The sequence below is a fragment of the Zingiber officinale genome, chromosome 5B (assembly GCF_018446385.1).
Source record: "Zingiber officinale cultivar Zhangliang chromosome 5B, Zo_v1.1, whole genome shotgun sequence".
Classification (NCBI taxonomy): Eukaryota; Viridiplantae; Streptophyta; class Magnoliopsida; order Zingiberales; family Zingiberaceae; genus Zingiber; species Zingiber officinale.
This window is the reverse complement of record NC_055995.1, coordinates 4751375-4772056: the sequence shown is the minus strand read 5'-3', so window position 1 is coordinate 4772056 and position 20682 is coordinate 4751375. Positions and strand designations below refer to the sequence as shown.

Sequence of the window (20682 nt, the reverse complement as noted above, 5' to 3'; positions counted from 1 at the left end):
CATACATATGCATGAGTATTTTAGTAATTTCATATGATCACATTAATTATATGTATGTCCATGCATATATTTTAATTGAGAGATAGAGATTTCTAGCTGGCCAGATTCTGACCAGCAAGATTTACTGAAACTTCATATCATAGTTTATAGACTCCTAATCATTATATTAAAAATATTCTATGTTCATCGTCTATGTTACATTTTAGGACTTATAAATAATTTTGAAAAAATATAGATCCGCTATATTAACGATCTCTCTAGTTCAATTCCATGTATATGAAAGGAGATATATACAGGTACACATGCGCCATATGTATGGTGAGGTAAATCTTATATCGTCAGTTCCTGATATTCGACCCCTGACTATTACGCCAGAAGCTTTTAAGAAAAGGGGAGATTTTGTTTCGCCATATTTCGAACGCCACCCAAGTTGCTTCAACTATTAAAATCCATCCTTTCTTAGAGTTTGGCTGTCTTTGTTTCGTAACAAAATGGCCAATAAGATGTTCAATAAATCAGAAATAGAGTTACATCTTTATTCTAGTAGGGAATTCGGATCCTCTATCCCGAAATATCTTTATCCCCATGTTCTTATATCGATCGAACGGACCAGATTACATTTCAAGAATGTCTACACATCATGAGGATACCGTACACATCTTAAAAATGTCATGACTATCCGATAGACAAGAAAACACAGGGATAGAGTTATTTTGGATAGACAAGAAAATATAGGGATAGAGTTTTTTTTGAGATAGACAAGAAAATATAGGGATAGAGTTATTTTGGGATAGAGGATCCCAACTATCTGGTAGGAAGATTCACTCTATTAATTATTAAATAATTTGATCAAAATTACTATATAAAATAATAAAAATATTAATCAAAATTTTAAATTTATATAACTGATATAATTAATACTTTACTATAATCATTATTACTATTTTAGAAATCAATAATTACTCTTACATAGGGAAATCAATAGCTTGCATTTTTGGATGGGAAAAAAAAAACTAACTCAAGTGTCATTTCAGAAATCCAAGGGTTATTTCGGAAAATTATATATATTTTTTATTTTCTAAAAATGAGATTTAAATTTTATTTTGTGAAATAAGTAATAAATTTATTTTTTAAATGGTAAGGCGATCTTTCTATCTTCTTCCTTCACAAACCTGTGATTTCTGAAGAGCTCCACATATTGTCTCTGTCTTTGCCATGGACGTCGTCTCCGGCCTCTGCTCCGCCTACCGGATCATCAACGGCGTCAGCAGCAGAAGCTTCGCCGTCTACCTCGTCGCGGCATCGTCCCTCGCTGTCGCCGCCGCCGCCTTCTTCCTGCCCTCTTATACATCCGCCTTCTCACGCCGGAACATCACCCTATCCTCGCCCACCGTCCACGCCTGGCCTGTGAGTCGTCCACCTCCCTCTCCTTGATCAAATCCAACTCCCTCGTTTCTTCTGCTACGTATCTATTCGTTGCCATCACGAGCAGGATCTGGAGGTGAGCTGGAGGAGCGCTTTGGCCACCGTCATTGGCTTCCTGGGCTCCGCCTTCGGCACCGTCGGCGGCGTGGGCGGCGGCGGCATCTTCGTCCCCATGCTAAACCTCATCGTCGGCTTCGACACCAAATCTGCCGCCGCCCTCTCCAAATGTACCACCAATCTTGATCCAAAGGGGGAAAAAAAATTGAATTTTTATAAAAACAGTATCTTTATCACAATGGTGATTTCCGTGTTCAGGCATGATCATGGGGGCGTCGGCCTCGTCGGTGTGGTATAATCTCCGGGTGGCGCACCCTTCCAAGGAAGTCCCCATCATCGACTACAACCTCGCCCTTTTGTTCCAGCCCATGCTTATGCTGGGCATCACCATCGGCGTCGACCTCAGCGTCATCTTCCCCTACTGGCTCATCACCGTGCTCATCATCATCCTCTTCATAGGCACTTCCTCAAGATCAATGTTCAGGGGCGTTCAGATGTGGAAGCAGGAAACTCTCCTCAAGGTCGAATTATATCTTCCTTTCATGATTTAGATTCTGCCTCTCTGCAATCCTCTGTTTATTGACCTAGCAACCGCAGATGGAGATGGAGAAGCAAGTAGCGGCTCAGCAATCGAATCAAAAACAGGGTGTGTAGCAAGATAAACATTTGATCAATTTATAGAAACTAATAAATGATTAAATATGTATGTTCTTCACCTCTTCGACAGTGGATGTTGACACCAAATACGAGCCTCTCCTTCCTCAACCGGAGAAAACCACACTTGTAAGTGCTGCTCCTCCCTGCTCGAGATACTTCCTGATCTTGTCACTGATTCCATGGTATGTTGATGAAATGCTGAAGGAGGTGTTGATGTTCAACATAAGGTGGAAGGGGATCACTGTGTTGATGCTGGTCTGGTTCACCTTTTTACTCCTCCAGATTCTTAAGGTACGCCTGCAACTTTTTTCCTCTCTGCGAGCGCTCTGTGCTCACATTTGTCTGTACGTTGCAGAGCAAGTCGGAAAGCTGCAGCCTTTTCCACTGGGTGGTAACCGTCGGCCAGGTGGGTGGCTTCGTAGTTTACTTAGAGACCTCGTTTTGGCCGCCCAAATATTCGTTGGAGATTGTTAATCGAGTTACTGCCGGTGGTCGGCGACGAGCAGTTTCCGGTGGCGCTGATCGTGTTCGGGAAGAAGGCGGCAGAGTTGTGGAGGGAGAGTCGGTTGCGGCGGATGCGAGGCAACTGGGAGTGCGTCTGCGAAGCCTCCATCGAGTGGACGCCCGTGCAGTTGCTGTTCTGCGCATTCTGCGGCCTCCTCGGCGGCACCGTCGGCGGTCTCCTGGGCTCCGGCGGCGGCTTCATACTCGGCCCCCTCCTCCTCGAAATCGGCGTCATCCCTCAAGTCCGCCTTCGACCCCAAAATTTGAAAAGAAACAAAAAGATAAAGAAAAATCTAATCTTTATATTGTTTGAATTTCAGGTTGCTAGCGCCACAGCAACATTTGTGATGATGTTCTCGTCGTCTTTATCAGTATTGGAGTTCTACTTCCTCAAGAGATTCCCCATCCCTTACGGTAAGCCAGTAATTGCTCGAAACCTGCATCAAAACACTCGACAGTTACGAAGATCTTTGTTCTTCCTGTGGCATGCAGCTCTCTACCTCATTGCTGTGTCTGTGTTGGCCGGGTTCTGGGGCCAGTCCTTCGTCAGGAAGATTGTAAAGATCCTAAAAAGAGCATCCATAATCGTCTTCATTCTCTCTGCAGTCATCTTCGCCAGTGCTCTAACCATGGGTACGCCTGCCTTTAGATCACCATTAAATAGTGTGTTCATGAGCATTGCTAACTCAAGTTGAATTCTTCCATTTTTATCAGGAGTCGTTGGCACACAGAAGTCCATTTCTATGATTAAACACCATGAATACATGGGATTCCTGAGCTTTTGTCAGAAATAACTAGTTTTTTTTTTCTCAAGGTAAAGGAGTAAATTGTCAGTAGAGACGCAGTCAGTGGTGGTTTATACTTTATACCTAGTTGATCAGATCATGTCTTGTCTGTTTGAATTTGTAGATTTTATTTTGATTAGAAATTCATCATTTCATGACTGTGCTTACAGATGAAAACTGAAATATATAGATGACAAGAAACGGCTAATTTAACTAATACAAAGTAGAAGATGATAACAAACAGCAATTTTGAAGCAATGAATTTGAATATATCTTTAAATTTTATGCTTTTTAAACTGAATTACCATAGCAATAAATTTCTAATGAAAACTCTCTCTTCAACTAGAGGTGTAATCGAGGCGAATCGAATTTTAAAATGTTTGAGTTTTACTCATTTATAATCGAACCAAACTCAAATTTTATTTAACAAATATATTCATGGCTTATGAGCTTATTCGAACTTTTATCGAGCATAAACGAGATTAATAAATAGAAATTATAAATTTAAATATCTATTCAAAATTAAATTATATATTTAGAGAAAATTATAATATTCTTATTAAAATTTATAATTCTATTCTAATAAATATATTTAATATATTTGTCTATATGTTTTATAAATAGAATGTAAAATCTATAAATTTAATATCAAAATTATTATTTTTTTTATTCAAAAATTGATTTATGAATTTAACGAATATGTTAACGAGCTAATGAGTCGAATATTATGAAACTTGAGCTTAGTTTATTTATCTTAACGAATTTCATTAAATGAGATCAAACGAATTTTTATCGAATCGAATTTCGGATAGCTCATGAACGACTTGATTCATTTACACCCCTACTCCAGCAAAGTCCCGAGCAAAGATTAAATGTCGGTTCCTCACGAAGCTAGAAACAATGTCTATAAGTCTTCGATTCAATTCCTTCATGTACTTATTTTGATTTTCATTTTTTTCTAGTTGATGTTGTTAGCAATGACGAAGGACACATCTCTTCATCAACCATCTTTTTCTGAATTTTTCGCAACAATTCACTTCGCGTTGTTGTTTCTGCAAATTTTCAAAGATGACAGCGAAAGCGAAAAGGATACGAGCTGAGTCGCAGCAAAGATTCTGAAACAAGGCTTTCTTATCTCCTAGAATCAGATCAAAAACCACAATGTTTTTTTTTCTTTCCTCCATCAATGATTGCTTTCGACAACAGCAATCTAATCGACTTAGAACATGAACTGTCTGAAAGCTGAACTCAGCTTATTCACAAGCCCTTTTGCTCGCGCTTGATGATGACCGTGGCTGAATTCTAATTAATCACATAATCAAGAAAAAAAACCCTAGAATTAGGAGATAATCACATTCCGAGTTCTATTATAGAACATCCACATCAACAATTCTATCTAAAAATTTTATTCTAAATTTTAAATAAAATAACTAAAAAATCTTTACAACAGTTACACTATTCATTCCCTAAATTTAGATTTTATTAATAATGATTATCTAAATTTAAGGAATAAATCTCTATTTTAAAAATAAAATAATATTTCTTTTTAATCTCTCTCCTTCCACTCAATCTTTTCAATCTCTCTTCTTTTCACTTATTTCATAAATATAATAATAAAAAATAAAAGGGAAAAAAGAAAAAATAATAAAAAATTAAAAATGATAAAAAATTTAAGATATTTGATATAGTGTGTAATGAAAAATGATTATCTAAATTTAATAAAATAGATATTTATCTTAAATTGTCTAACGCACCCCAAGTGTCTGTTCTACCCTTTCCAACTGCAAGTGCAATTGGATGTCAACTGTGCGGAGTTGACACTGCCGTTGCTGCAACCCACTACCAACATCATTGGCCGAAGACCATGAACCTCTATTAACCCCTCGGGTCCGACCCACCCAGCTCCAGCCCGGCACAAACACCACCTTCAATCCCAAACTATTACAGAGATATCAGTTATAATCAACACGTAGCCTCATGACAGTGAGGCGACGATACTGAAAATCATCCAGGGTCTGACCTTGCCCCATCAAGCTAGTCCATGCCTTGATCATGCAGTTTTTTTTGAAGAATGTTGTAAAGACTGTTTGAGAATTCGTGGTTGGTATATTAAACAAAATGAGTATACTGGACTCATGAGTTACAGATTAATATAATTCCAGTTATATATATATATATATATATATATAGACACGTAGCGGATATATACAAGTAGAAGCAGACATGAAACTGCGTATGCGTTAATACTTTAACAGCTATATAAAATGTTTTCAGTGCGGTTGGTTGCGAGCCTTCTCCTTCTCCTTCACTTCACTTCCCTGCGACTTGTCAAAATCTTGTTCGCAGCAGCAAAATAAAAGAAACAGTATTAATTAAATCGGAAATAGGAGACGCAAATTGAGGCGAGCGCCTGTGCATATATTTTACCTGCTGCAGTATGAGCGCCCTGCGACGGATTTCCAAACACTTGGTTTCTGCCGTAGATTCCACCGAAACCTTCCTCGTCGGACCTCGTCGAGTACCCTTCTCCGAATGAGTGCGCCATCATATCACCGTGATGATGGTCGTCCTTTGGAGGATCCTTCTGCTGCTGCTGTTGTTCTTCCTTCTTGTTGTCGTCCTCCTCCTCCTTCTGCATCTTCTTATTCCTTTCTGAGGAGATGGGGTAGACTCCGCCTGTAGCAGCTCCGCAAATCGACGGAGCTACGCACCTGATGGGATTGGAATGAAGACGAACAGCAACACCTTGAACTAAATTTTGAAGCATGTTGCTACCATGTAACAACCTCCACCGTATCTGCTTATCTTCTACTGGTTTTTTTATAAAGACTTCAGAAGCTCGTGGAAGGAGATAGGTTAGGACAGGCGTTGACAGGGCATGCAGCTACGTGTTCGTCGTTTTGACTGACACGGTTCTCTATAATATGTCAAGCTCTCGCCACGTTGGCAGTATAAACATATTGGTAATTGGTAAATAAATAAATTGTTAACAAAATATAAAATAAATGTTTGTCGTTGATATGGAAAAGTCTTATTAAGAAGATCAATTCTGAGTGCATCTGTATTAGATACCCTATTTAAATATTTTACCTTAAATTTTAGATAGGGTAGCTAAAAAATCTTTGTATCAGCTACCCTATCCATTCCCTAAATTATGCATTTATGAACAGTACTTCTCTAAATTTAGAGAATGAATTCCATTCCCTAAACATTATAGAGGAGAGAGAAGAAATAGGGAAGCTGATATATGATATTTTGAAAAATGAATATCCAAATTTAATAAAGTAACTTTTTTACCCTAAATTATGCATTTTAAATAAGGAAACTGATATAAATGCTCTTAACTGAGATATTGTAAAAGTCCAAATGGGCAAATAGGATCATCACATCTAAAATAAATGTTTGTCGTTGATATGTAAAAGTTTTATTAGGAAGATCAATTCTTACTGAGATATTGTACAAAGTCCAAATGGGCAAATAGGATCATCACATCTATAGTACAAGATGGGGATGATATAATCCTTTAATAAGGAGATGTGACTATTCTTTTCATCCTCCTGCCTACTTGAGACCTGACTTAAATGTCAATTATTTTGCACTAATCAAAGATGCATAAGAATGGGGTAATTTTGTATACAATTTCTATTATCAAACAAATTTTTACAAAATCTTTATTCTCCCCAATTAAACATCTTTACCTAATTACAAATTGAATATATTAACTTAGAATTTAATATATTTTCTATCAAATTAAGTACGAGGGAGATAAATAACAACATCCGAGCGAGCATATGACAGGTGAGACGAGTTGCACATAGTTAGGGGATTTACGCCCCAACAGTCCCGAGTTTTTGACCCAACGATCTCATATGGCAAGCATCACATCACATACGAACTCGGATGTGACACAAGGCAGTTCACAATTCCACGATTCAATCCATATCCAAACTTAATCGATATAATTTAACATTAAATAAAATAACAAATACACTGCAAAAACAAAAAGAAAATGTCTACTAACGAAAATGGTGGAAAGAGGCACTTCGGATCTGCCATCAATACCGAGATCTTTACTTCTCTGACGAGTTTGGACCCCTCTTCTTCCCGAATCCAACAACTGCGAAGAACAAGGGGAAAAAACGATCAGAGAATGCTCTGATCCAGAATAAAAAAGCAAATTGAATTCACAACATTTTCATAAATTAGGAAGGCAAGAACATCACCCGCAGTGACAAAGCGGCGATTGTACTGCATACGCTTGTGGGCTCTGCCGCGGGGCTTCTTCTTCTTGTCCTGCTTCGCCACCTTAGGCGTCTGCCCTCGGACCTTTCCGGCGCGAGCTAAAGATCCGTGCACCTTACCTGAAGTCCAGCAGAGACAATGCGCCAAATTGGTTCCCGATAAGGAGAAATGAGAAGAAGAAGAACAAGAAAAAGGCGCAGTAATCATAAAACAAAGGAAGATTTCGATTGCTAACCCATCGCGTCGTGCGGCAAACAGGATCGGCAGAGGAGGCGAGCTCTCTATTTTCTCCGGTGGCGGCTAGGGTTTCTAAAAGAGATCGATGCGGGACTTTTATAGCCTAGAAACGTGACTCGCACGTGTCTCCACGACTATGTCTGCTGATCTCTGCTGATGTCTAATTTCATACTTATTTAAACGATTTAAAATATATTAATAGGAAAACAATTCAAGTCTTCTAAAATATATTAATCTAAATGAATAAATTAAATTTTTATTCGATTTAAATACAATTGATGATTCGCATCAACGAACTGTTATTTTTTATTTAACAGAATTTAAAATTTAAAATTTTAAAATTAAAATCGAAAAACGAAGTATTCAATTAATCAATATTTTTTTAAAAAAAAAGTTAATTTTTCTAATTAATCCAAGCGAACTTTTTTAAATTCGATCATCAATCCTTCCTTTTCACAGTATACAATTACAATATATCTAACATTTTTTTAATAATATTTAAAATTATCTTTTTCCACGTAACAAGATTAATAACATAATTTTAAAATTAATTTAAAATAAGTTAATTTGATACCTTATGTATGACAACTATTTAATTTTTAAAAAGTGGACACTTTATTTTTATAGCCTCGGGTCTTTAATTTAATACTTTAGTTAAGCAACGTAAAATATCACAATTAATAACTTAAACGACGGCTATGGTTTCTAAAGTAGACCGAAGTGGGACTTTTATAACCTCAGAAACGCGACCTGCACATGTCTCTGCGATAATGTCTATGCTGAGCAAAGCTGATGATTTCATCATTACTGTCAATAACATCAGTTAGTGGCTCGATTATACACGTATTACATGTGTAATATAATACATTTAATTTTAGTCCCATGTTTATAATATAATACATTTAATCTTAATCTAAAATCAATCGTAAATTAGATAATGGTATCTCGTACCTATGTAATAGTATAATGTAAGAGTGTTGTTCGAGAATCTCATAAATTAATATAACAGATTTTTCTTTGAAAAATTTAATTTAATAAAAAATTTAAAAAGTATATAATTTTTTTAATAAAAAATTAGAAAAGTATATTTTTCTTCTCAGCTCATAGTATTATTAATCCTAAGATGTGAGAATAAAAAGACTCTATATTACTAATTGATTAATAAAAACAAATTAATAATATATCATAGGTAAATCTCGAATTTTAAATGTCTGATTGATTAATAAAAAAAATTTTTAATACAAGTTAGAACTATATATATATATATATATACTAGTGATTGTGACACGCATTGCGTGTATGTATGTAAATTGCCCATAAATTAGGTAAGAATGTGCTAGACCCATGAAATAATGCAATGTAAGAGTGATGCTCAAGAATCTCAGTAACAAGCTATTGTAACAGACTCGCCCTTTTAAAAAATTAATTTAATATATTATACTTGATCTTAGCAAAAAAGCCGAGAAAAGTATTCTTTTTAATATTGTTGGCCCAGGTATTTATAAAAGTTTCTCTGCTAGCAATGTTATCAATCCTAAGATGTGGGATTAAAGAGATTATAAATTCCTAATTGATTAATGAGAAAAATTCATAGATATTACTCATAAACCTTATAATGATTTTCAATATGAATAGAAAAAATGATATTAATGTAATTTCATTTTAAGATTCACCAAAGTTAGTTGGTAAAGGGTCTACGCACGCATTGCGTGTAAATATCTCTAACGACTAAAAAAAAATCCAATGTTCATTCTGTATCTAATGTACTGAAGGAAAACATAATACTAACCTTTCTATCTTCCTGTTATCAGAATTTTCGTAGTTTGTTCAGAAACTCCTCTCGAAAGTGCAGCATACATTGAAATCACATTGACTCTTTATAATGAAATTATATTAATTAAAGTATTGTAGTATTAAAATACTAAAGTAGAGTCATTAGGGTAAAGTAACTGTCTTTTGAAAATCTAAATTATTTGGATCTTTGAAAATCCGAATTGTTTGGATTTTCGAGTATCACCCTTATGTTCAGAACCAAGAATTAATTATTTGGGTAAGATTCGTTAGACTCATGCAATAGTGCAATAATGCAAGGGTGACGCTAGAGAATCCCAGCAACAAATTACTGTAACGGGCTTCCATATGCAAAAAAATAATTTAATTTAATATTATACTTATCTTAGTAAAAAAATTAAGAAAAGTATATTTTTTAACATCGTTGGCCTAAAATATTTATAGAAACTTCTTTGATCCTAGTGTTGTCAATTCTAAGATGTGGGACTAAAGATAACTATATTTTTTTTTATATAAAACAACCAGAGAAAATTAATGATGAGAAAAATTCATAATAATACACCACAACTGAGTCTCGAACTCTAGATCAATGATTGTTTCGCTTGTGGAATTACTAATAACCCTTGGAATTATTTTTAAATTGAATAGAAAAAAGGACAATAACGTAAATTCATTTTAGGCTTCACCAAAGTTAGTTAGTAAAGGGGGAAATTTTAATAAAATAGTAAGATAGTAAGATATATACACGCAATTGATCCACTGATCGATTGGGGGCTCTGGATCGATCGACGGATCGATCCAGCGCTGTTCTGTGCGATCGCGCACTCGTCCCAATCGATCCACTGATCGATTGGGAGGAGGTCTGTCGCAAAGACTCGCCCAATCGATCGGTCGATCGATTGGGCATGAGCCAATTAATCGGCTGATCGATCCAGCTCATGATTTTCTCCCAAAATCAAGTCTAAAGCCTCCTAAATCAACATCCGGTAAACCATAACCTGTTGGTTCATCGTGCCTAGCATCCGGTCACCCTTGAACTGCTAGGGCTCCCTCACCAAGTGTCCGGTCAATCCCTTTGACCCACTTGGACTTTTCCTCATCGTGTCAAGTATCTGGTCATTCCCTTGACCTACTTGGACTTTTCCCTTTTTGCCAAGTATCCGATCAATCCCTTTAACCTACTTGGACTTTCACCAGATGTCTGGTCAACCTTGACCCATCTGGATTTCCCCGTGTCTGGCTTCACTCACTAGGACTTCCCTTTTGCCTAGCTTCACTCACTAGGACTTCTCTTCTGACTGGCTTCACTCACCAGGACTTTCACCTAGCTTCACTCACTAGGATTTTCTTTTGCCTAGCTTCACTCACCAGGAATTTCACCTGGCTTCACTCACCAGGACTTTTCCAATTGCCTAGCTTCACTCACTAGGACTTTCACCTAGCTTCACTCACCAGGATTTCCTTTTTGCCTAGCTTCACTCACTAGGACTTCTCTTCTGCCTGGCTTCACTCACCAGGACTTTTCCAATTGCCTAGCTTCACTCACTAGGACTTTCACCTAGCTTCACTCACCAGGATTTCCTTTTTGCCTAGCTTCACTCACTAGGACTTCTCTGTTAGGATCGGTTGAGCTAGAGGGGGGGGGTGAATGGCTCACTTCTTTTGCTGACCAACTTTGTTTTGCACAGCGGAAATCTGAAGACAATGCTAACACCGGTATTTACTTGGTATCCACCTCCTCAAGGAGGTGACTAATCCAAGGATCCACACCACTCACACTCTTTCACTATCGAAAACCCTCCTTCTCGGAATCACACCGAAGGTGGAGAAACCTTAACAGAAATACACCTCTCCCTTTTCTTCAAAATAAATATCACAAACGCTACAAAGAAGAAGTAGAGAAGGATTACAAGATTTAACCAGCTTCTTCTTTGCAGGCAAGAATTCAGTACGTAGTAGAGAGGAGCTTGAACCCTTTGCTTTGAATCTTTATCACTTGAGAGCTTTCAAAAGGCTTGGAGAGCAATGGAACAGTATATATTTCGTTGTATTTGTTTTCCCGTTACTTTCCGTGCTTTATACGTTGAGAAAACTAGCCGTTTCTCACGCCGCCGTCGCCGTGGATCGATTGAGGTCATATTCCAATCGATTCACAACTATCCATTGGAAGTCATCGTGTCAAGATCGACGGTGCAGATTCTTTCATTTGACTTGGATCGATTGGAGGCAGCGTTTGAATCGATTCAGCCGCTTGCTCATGAAATCGCAGCTGCTTGAATCGATCGGCTGATCGATTCGGAGTGATTCTGTGCTTCGCACAGAATGTTCACGGATCGATCGGTCGATCGATTCAGTACCTTGAATCGATCGGCTGATCGATCCAGACGCATTCTGTGCTGCGCAGAACTTTACCAATCGATCAGCCAATCGATTGCCTTACCTTCAATCGATCGGCTGATCGATTCAGAGGCAATTTGCCGCACAGCCATGTCTGAATCGATTTTCCAGTCGTTCTCTGACAGTGAGCCTATCACACACATAATCTTGTGACTTGCAGGAGCTTCTCTTGCCAAGAATCCGGTCCCCGACCTTCTTGGACTTCTCTTGCCTTGCATCTGGTCTTCTGACCTGCAAGAACTCTTTTTGCCAAGAATCCAGTCCTCGACCTTCTTGGTCTTCTCTTGCATCTGGTCTTCTGACCTGCAAGAAACTCCTCCTGCAAACTCACAATGCATGTTAGTTCCACCGTATTAACCTAAACTTAAATAATTGTCAACACATTGAAACTTCCAAGGCATGATTGCACCAACAATCTCCCCCTTTTTGATGTTTGACAATTTATTTAAGTTTAGGCTAATTTCCAATACAATGATAAATAATGATTGTAGCTTGCTGAAATAATAATTTCATAATTGCAGTAAGCTTGATTTTAATTTACTAAGATAGTCATAAGCAATAAGCATAAACTTCAACATAGATCTCCCCCTTTGTCAAAAATCGAAAGCAAATAACTCCCCCTCAATAAGTGCACAAAGCAAATACGATAAATCCAAGGAATGCTCCCCCTAAAACACACATATATCAATAGAACAGAACAACACTGAAATGTAGAATCAAAAGGAGAGGGTAGCATAAAAGTATATCATACATTCAAAATAAAAGAGAGTTCACAAAAAGGACCCCAGAACAACCATCCATACAACAAGATAAAAATACATCATATAGGAACATAAAACTCGATAAGCTCGTCTCCAGAAGGGGTGGGATCAGGATCAGCAGCTGGAGCGGACGTAGTAGCCGGAGCAGGAACCGCCGCAGAGTCAGGATCAGGGGCATCCTCAGCAGGAGGAACAGGGGCGGTGGATGAACCAGACTGAGACGGGTGAACCGTCACCCACGAGCCCACTAAGTCCACTAGTGTATCCAGAGTCCGCTGCATCGAAGTCTGCTGCTGGACCACGGTATCCATCGTGGTACGCAGGCTGGCTACCTCCAGGGTCAGCTCCTCAAGGCGAGTGGAAACCGTCTCCTCAAAACTCGGAGAAGCTGGCCCATGGAACTCCTCCTCAGCCTCATCCTCCGCAGGAGCCAAGGCCTGTGCCTCCCCCCTGTGGCGAGCTCGGGGTCCCTCCCCAAAATCACGGCCATCGATCCATCTAACTCCAGTTGGACTACCAATCAGACCCGACTTCTTGAAAGAGCGTGAAGAAATCCGAGAATAAGCCACGGTCATGTGCTCCAAACGTCCCCTGGAGACATCAACCTTCTGGGACGCCAGCCAATCTGTGATAAGATGCCCGAAAGGCATATGTATCGTCTGCTGTACAGGCTGGGTGAAATGGATGATGCAATGAAAGATATTCAGAGTGATGTTGATGTCAAGGGAATGACGAATGGCGTAGAGAGCAAACATATGAGGCGGTCGGAGAGTGGCTAGGGCACGAGAGGCAATGGGGAAAAGACAGTTGATGATCACCTTAAACAAAGCGGCATTTTCAGCCGATAACTCAAGAGAAGAGAATTTGGTGACATGAGCATCTGGCCCATCCGGACGCGGACGACCAAAGAGAAATTGATGCATGGATGCGATGCTAATACGCTCAAAAGGTGGAGGAAGCTCATCGGGAAGAGTGGGATAAAAGACAAAATCATTATTTGAAGGTAGACATTTAAGATAAGATTGAAGAATCTCATAGGAGAAGTCTAGGCTCCGTTTTGCTACACGAGTACGATAATGTACACCATCTGTAGTGTGTAAATTATTATAAAATTCGGAGACTAGACCTATATTGATATCCCTCTCACAAGTCAACAAGGAGTCAAGTTTATAATGTTTGAACCTATTATAGGTATCAAAGCAAGATGATCTATAATATTGCAAATTCACTGATCTAGGGGATATAAGTTTGAAAGCATTTTTGGTGAAAGCTTGTTGCATTGCAGCATTTGGAAACCTAGGGTCAGTGGGAGGTTGAGGACGTGAGGAAGGGACAGACGACCCTTCGCCCGATTCATGGACCTTTTGTTTCTTTCTGTGGGATAGAAAACAAATGCACGAGATGCCCAGGGTTGACAGTGAACGGGAAGGAATACAAAGTGCGTGAGGAAGGGACGGTGAATGGTTTGACAGTAATGCAAAGATTCAAGGATAATGCAAGTAATGCAATGCATGAGGGATAATGCAATGCACAAAGACACACAAAAATACATATTAGGTCAAGAATAGGAGCAAAAAAAAAAAGAACAACAAGGACTAGAGCAACGAGTTTTACCTAGGTTTAGGGTTTTGAGTCCGCATTTTGTGTGAGGACGCGGAGAAGAGGAAAGGAGCTGTCCAGTGTGTCGAGAGAGAACTGGAAGAGAAGTGGAATAGCTCCTCTTCGCCGGAGAGGAACGCCGGAGTGACGATCGAGACAGGCAGAACCGTCGCCTGGGAAGTCGCCTAGGGCAAAAGTCGCGTCGAGAGAGAGAACGAGAAAAGAAAAAATTAAGGGATCGATTCGGATCCACGGGTTTAAGACGGGTTTTAGGGCTTCGATCGATCGACCGATCGATTGAGAGTAATTGAATCGATCGGTCGATCGATTCAAAATGCTTCTGTGAAAGTCGAACAAAAGTCTGAATCGATCCATGGATCGATTCAGACGCCTTCTGTGGAAAAACGAAAGGGTGTCTCAATCGATCCATTGATCGATTCAGATGCCTTTTGTGGAAAACCGACGAGCGTCTCAATCGATCCATTGATCGATCGAGGTACTCTGAATCGATCCATTGATCGATTCAGATGCCTTCTGTGGCCAAGTGCGAGCCTCCCAATCGATTGCCCAATCGATTGGGAAGCCTGATAGTTCTGCATGTCTGAAAAACTTTCAGAACCAAGATTTGGAAAAGCACAACTAATTGTACACGACTCCAAAAATCACAAAATTTTGCATAGACACTATATATGTCCCATATTATCAAGGAAAAATAAAGTTTAATAAAAATAACCTCGTCTTAATGAAAACTTACACAAAACCACAAATTATTGAAAACTTCAAAGATATGAGAAAGTTTGTATCTATCTTTTTCATAATAATCCCCATCCAATAACACACTTCAACCAATGTTTCAGAAGTGAGTTGTGACATGATCAATTAGAAATTTTCAATCATAATAGTAGGGCAACGGGCACATGAGTTGTACACTTGCTTTCCCTATGATTGAACAAATGAATGTTTCATGTGAAAATCATTTTTCTTGGCCAACTTAATGCATCATAACAAGCATTATGACCAAGATAAATGTTCCTAACCTCTCACCCCCATCTAAATCACACAAAGAAGATAACCCTATGTGTTTGTGAGAGGCAAAAATTAAAGGGAAGAACCCAAAGCCTCTACCTATAAAGTGACCATGGAGGATTTGATTTAATCAATACAACACATTCCCAATTCTCTTCTAAGAAAGCTAAATTCAACTTCGGGAAGAGGTTTGGTAAAGATATCGGCTAAGTTAGATTTTGATCCAACATAATTTAAAATGATATCACCTCGAGTTACATGATCACGGATAAAATGATGCTTAACCTCTATGTGTTTCGTTCTTGAATGATGAACGAGATTTTTTGTTAAATTGATTGTACTCACATTATCACAAAGTACTTGAACATTGTTATAGGTAAGTTTATAGTCTTCTAGAGTATGAGTCATCCACAATAATTGCGATACACACTCTCCCATGGCAATATATTCCGCTTCGGTTGTGGAGAGAGCTACACAATGTTGTTTTCTACTTGACCAACTTACTAAAGAGGACCCTAGAAATTGACAACTACCACTAGTGCTTTTGCGATCCAACTTGCATCCGGCATAATCGGAATCGGTATAGCCCACTAGGTCAAAAGTTTCGGTTCTAGGATACCAAAGACCAACATTTTGAGTCCCCTTGAGATAACGAAGAATTCGCTTAACGGCACTCAAATGTGACTCCTTGGCACAAGATTGATACCTAGCACATATACCTACGGCGAAAAGTATATCCGGTCTACTAGCCGTGAGATAGAGAAGACTTCCTATAGCACTACGATACACTTTGGAGTCAACTTCTTTCCCCTCAATGTCTTTATCCAACTTAGTATTTGTGGCCATGGGGGTAGATATTTCCTTTGCATTTTCCATTCCAAATTTCTTAAATAGCTCTTTGACATATTTGGATTGATGAATGTAAATGCCCTCTTTTGTTTGCTTAATTTGTAATTCTAGGAAAAATGTCAACTCACCAACCAAACTCATTTCGAATTCACTCTCTATGTGATTAATGAATTCATTTAAAAAATCTTTATTTGTGGAACCACAAATAATGCCATCTACATATACTTGGGCCACAAACAAATCATTACCATTATTTTTCAAGAATAAAGTAGGATCAATTTTTCCTCTATGAAACCCTTTTGATACTAGAAATGTTGACAATCGTTCATACCAAGCCCGAGGAGCTTGTTTTAGTCCATATAAGGCCTTTTTAAGTTTATATACATGGGTTGGACACTCCAAATTTTCAAATCCCGGTGGTTGCTCAACATATACTTCTTCCTTTATTACACCATTTAAAAATGCTGATTTTACATCCATTTGGTACAATTTGAAGCCCTTGTGGGCGGCAAAGGCCAACATCATTCTAATTGACTCCAATCTTGTTACGGGTGCATAAGTTTCATCATAGTCCAACCCTTCTACTTGATTGAAACCCCTAGCGACCAATCTAGCTTTGTTTCTCACCACTATCCCTTTATCATCAAGTTTGTTCCTAAAAACTCATTTTGTATCAATAATTGATTTGTTGTTAGGCCTAGGAACTAAATCCCAAACTTGACTTCTCTCAAATTGAGATAATTCATCTTGCATTGCTAAAATCCAATCCGGATCAAACAAGGCATCATCAATGGTTTTTGGTTCTATTTGAGATATTAGGGCAACTTGACTTCCTTCATTTCTAAAGTAAGATCGAGTTCTCACTCCTTGAGTAATATCTCCTACTACTTGATCTAAGGGATGATTTACATGAGTCCTAATAGGTCTTGAGTCTTGATTTGTTATAATTTCGGGTTCAAGTGGCAAAGGTTCATTTTTCTCACCATCACTTTCTTGATTTTCTTCTCCTTGATGATTTACCTCATTTAGTGTTAGTTTCTCTAACTCAAATTGTAATTCTTCATTGTTTGTTCTTATAGCGTTTAAAGAGGGATTTTCTTCAAATACAACATTTAGTGATTCTTCAACTAGTTTTGATCTTTTGTTGTAGATTCGGTATGCCTTGCTATGACTTGAGTATCCTACAAGAATCCCCTCATCCGCCTTAGCGGAAAACTTTCCCAAGTGATCCTTGGTGTTTAGAATATAGACCTTACACCCAAATACTCTAAGATGCTTAATTGTAGGTTGTTTACCAAACCACAATTCATGAGGTGTTTTTCCTAGAAACCTATGTATTAAAGTTTGATTTTGGACATAACAAGCCGTATTGATTGCTTCGGCCCATAGGAAACTATGTAGTGAATATTCATTTAACATGCTCCTAGCGGCCTCTTGTAACACCCTATTTTTCCTCTCAACAACTCCATTTTGTTGAGGTGTTCTAGGGGTTGAAAACTCATGTTTGTAGCCTTTTTCCATACACAAACTTGTGAATCTATCATTTTCAAACTCACCTCCATGATCACTTCTTATTTTGTTTATCTTATGAGCCTTTTCATTTTCTACTCTATTACAAAAAGCAATCAAGGTATCTAGAGTTTGATCCTTATGTTTCAAGAAAAACACCCATGTATATCTAGTGTAATCATCCACAATTACAAAGCAATATCTACTACCATTTAAAGAACTATATTTGCTACTATCAAATAAATCCATGTGAATGAGCTCTAAAGCATTTGAAGTACTTACAACATTTTTACCTTTATGAGTAGCTTTGGTTTGCTTACCCATTTGACATGCATCACATATTTTGTCCTTTTGAAACTTCAACTTTGGCAATCCGTGCACCAACTCCTTCCTTGAGAGATTTTTGATATTTTTCATGTTGGTGTGAGCGAGTCTCCGGTGCCAAAGCCACGTCTCCTCTTCTTTGGACATGAGACACTTAGCAAACACATTAGTAGCACCAAATAGTTCAACTTGATAAATATTTTCTTTTCTATGGCCTATGAGAACATTGGTGTTTAGTTCACTATGTTTGACTAGGCATTGAGATGAGTTGAACTCAACTCTATACCCCGAGTCACATAGTTGGCTAACACTCAAGAGATTAAAAACCATGCCTTTTACTAGTAACACATTTTTTATTACAAATTTCTCGGAAATTCTAATATCTCCAATTCCTATAACTTTTAGCTCACCACTATTACCAAAAGAAACGGTACCTTTACTTTTGTGTCTAAATGATGAAAATTTTGATGAGTCTCCCGTCATATGCTTAGAGCATCCACTATCTACGAACCATGTTGTTGGATGCTCCCCCTTTGCGCATGCCTGTTTAAACACGATGAACCAAATGTTTTGGTACCCACACTTTGGGTCCGGTAGCATCAATAACAAATTGCTTGGGTACCCAAGCTTGAACAACCTTAACCCTTGAAGCATGGTTTCTACTAATTAGGGACATGAATTTAACTTCCTTATCTTGAGATTTGAAACCTAGTCCCGCTTTATTGTACACGCCTCTTTGAGCTCCTAGAATCATGTCTAAGTATTTTGAGCTTGAAGTAAATTTTACTAGAGCACATCTAAGATCATCAACTTGTGATTTCAATGATACATTTTCTTTTTCAAGATCATCAACATCATTTTTGTCATTTTCATGAAGCATGCAACTTTCACATGGCACAGTTTCATTTTTGAGTGATTTCAATTCATTTTGCAATCTTTTGACCTTCCCTTTTGATTTTGCTAGTGCATTGGTTAAGCATGCAATGGTGGCATACATCTTATCAAGCTTGGGAGAAATTACCTCATCATCACTAGAAGATGACTCACTTGAAGACTCCACATCTTCTTCATGACTATCTTCATCTTCACTATCTTCTACATGACTTAAGGTCATGAGAGCCATGTGCTTTGAGCTCTTCCTTTCATCTTCTTCCGATGAGCTTGATGATGAGTCATCCCATGTGGCTTTCAACGCCTTCTTCTTTTTCTTGATCTTTTCCTCTTGCTTCTTCAACTTTGGACACTCCGTTTTGTAGTGCCCTTTTTTCTTACATTCATAGCAAATTACATCAGTTTTATTCTTAGAATCCACAAGAGATTTACCTTTTCTTTTCTCATCATTGAAGATTTTCTTAACATCCTTTTTGTCAAACTTCCTTGAATGTCTCATCATTCTTTTAACGAAGTTTGCCATTTCACTTGATGATAGCTCTTCATCACTATCACTATCACTATCTTGTTCGGATTCTGAAGATGACTCCTTCTTCTCCTTTTTCTTTTCCTTGTGCTTCTTTTTGCTCTTTTCACCTGCAACCAATGCTATACCTTTCTCCTTATGGCTTGTGTTAGCTTGCTCATGCAATTCAAGTTCACAAAATAATTCATCCAATTTCACTATTGACAAATCCCTTGAAACCTTATAGGCATCCACCATGGATGACCATAAAGAGTTTCTTGGGAAAGATTTTAAAGCATACCTTATGAGATCTCGGTTCTCCACACTCTCTCCAACTGAATGAAGACCATTTAGGAGTTCCTTGAATCTCCCATGTAGTGAGCTTACCGTTTCTCCATCCTTCATGGTGAAGTTTTGAAGTTGATTTATCAACAAATCTCTCTTTGCAATTCTTGAATCCTTGGTGCCTTCATTTAGTTCAATAAGCTTATCCCACAAATCCTTGGCACTCTTAAAGGGTCCAACTTTGTTGAGTTGTTCCGAGCTTAATCCACATTGAAGAGTCACAATCGCCTTTGCATTTGCTTGAGCCTTCATTTTTTGTTCAACAGTCCACTTGGATGACTCAAGCATTTTTCCATTTTCAGTTGGCGCCATGAATCCCTCCGTGATTGAGAACCACATATCAATTTCGGTCATGAGATAGTGTTCCATGCGGCTCTTCCAATAAGCAAAATTGCTGCCTTCATAGAATGGTGGTCGTGAAGTACTATGTCCCTCCTTCATTGACATCTTGTAGCTCTTTAACTTGTGCTTTCTTGACGATGAATCCTCAAAAGCAAACCAATGCTCTGATACCACTTGTTAGGATCGGTTGAGCTAGAGGGGGGGGGGTGAATGGCTCACTTCTTTTGCTGACCAACTTTGTTTTGCACAGCGGAAATCTGAAGGCAATGCTAACACCGGTATTTACTTGGTATCCACCTCCTCAAGGAGGTGACTAATCCAAGGATCCACACCACTCACACTCTTTCACTATCGAAAACCCTCCTTCTCGGAATCACACCGAAGGTGGTGAAACCTTAACAGAAATACACCTCTCCCTTTTCTTCAAAATAAATAT

At 38.3% G+C, this 20682-nt stretch overlaps 3 protein-coding genes and 1 pseudogene across 3 annotated transcripts; 1 reads left to right on the top strand and 3 right to left on the bottom strand.

The window, feature by feature from the left end:
- The first annotated feature begins 1200 nt into the window (after positions 1-1200).
- Positions 1201-3583, top strand: LOC121983974 (sulfite exporter TauE/SafE family protein 4-like). Its single transcript, XM_042536702.1, has 11 exons — positions 1201-1407; positions 1493-1652; positions 1741-2003; positions 2080-2128; positions 2210-2265; positions 2344-2430; positions 2495-2545; positions 2646-2885; positions 2964-3057; positions 3136-3276; positions 3358-3583. The coding sequence occupies exons 1-11, from the start codon at positions 1216-1218 to the stop codon at positions 3435-3437; spliced, it is 1413 nt and encodes a 470-aa protein (XP_042392636.1). The 5' UTR covers positions 1201-1215; the 3' UTR covers positions 3438-3583.
- A 1943-nt stretch (positions 3584-5526) lies between these two features.
- Positions 5527-6594, bottom strand: LOC121987217. Its single transcript, XM_042541110.1, has 2 exons — positions 5856-6594; positions 5527-5763 (listed from the first exon to the last, which is right to left on the bottom strand). Exons 1-2 carry the CDS (start codon positions 6193-6195, stop codon positions 5699-5701), a joined length of 405 nt encoding a protein of 134 aa, XP_042397044.1. The 5' UTR covers positions 6196-6594; the 3' UTR covers positions 5527-5698.
- A 774-nt stretch (positions 6595-7368) lies between these two features.
- Positions 7369-8046, bottom strand: LOC121987216 (40S ribosomal protein S30). The gene is made up of 3 exons (XM_042541109.1): positions 7906-8046; positions 7652-7789; positions 7369-7545 (listed from the first exon to the last, which is right to left on the bottom strand). Exons 1-3 carry the CDS (start codon positions 7907-7909, stop codon positions 7499-7501), a joined length of 189 nt encoding a protein of 62 aa, XP_042397043.1. The 5' UTR covers positions 7910-8046; the 3' UTR covers positions 7369-7498.
- Positions 8047-9235: 1189 nt separating this feature from the next.
- LOC121988010 lies at positions 9236-9379 on the bottom strand (annotated as a pseudogene).
- Between the last annotated feature and the right edge of the window lie 11303 nt (positions 9380-20682).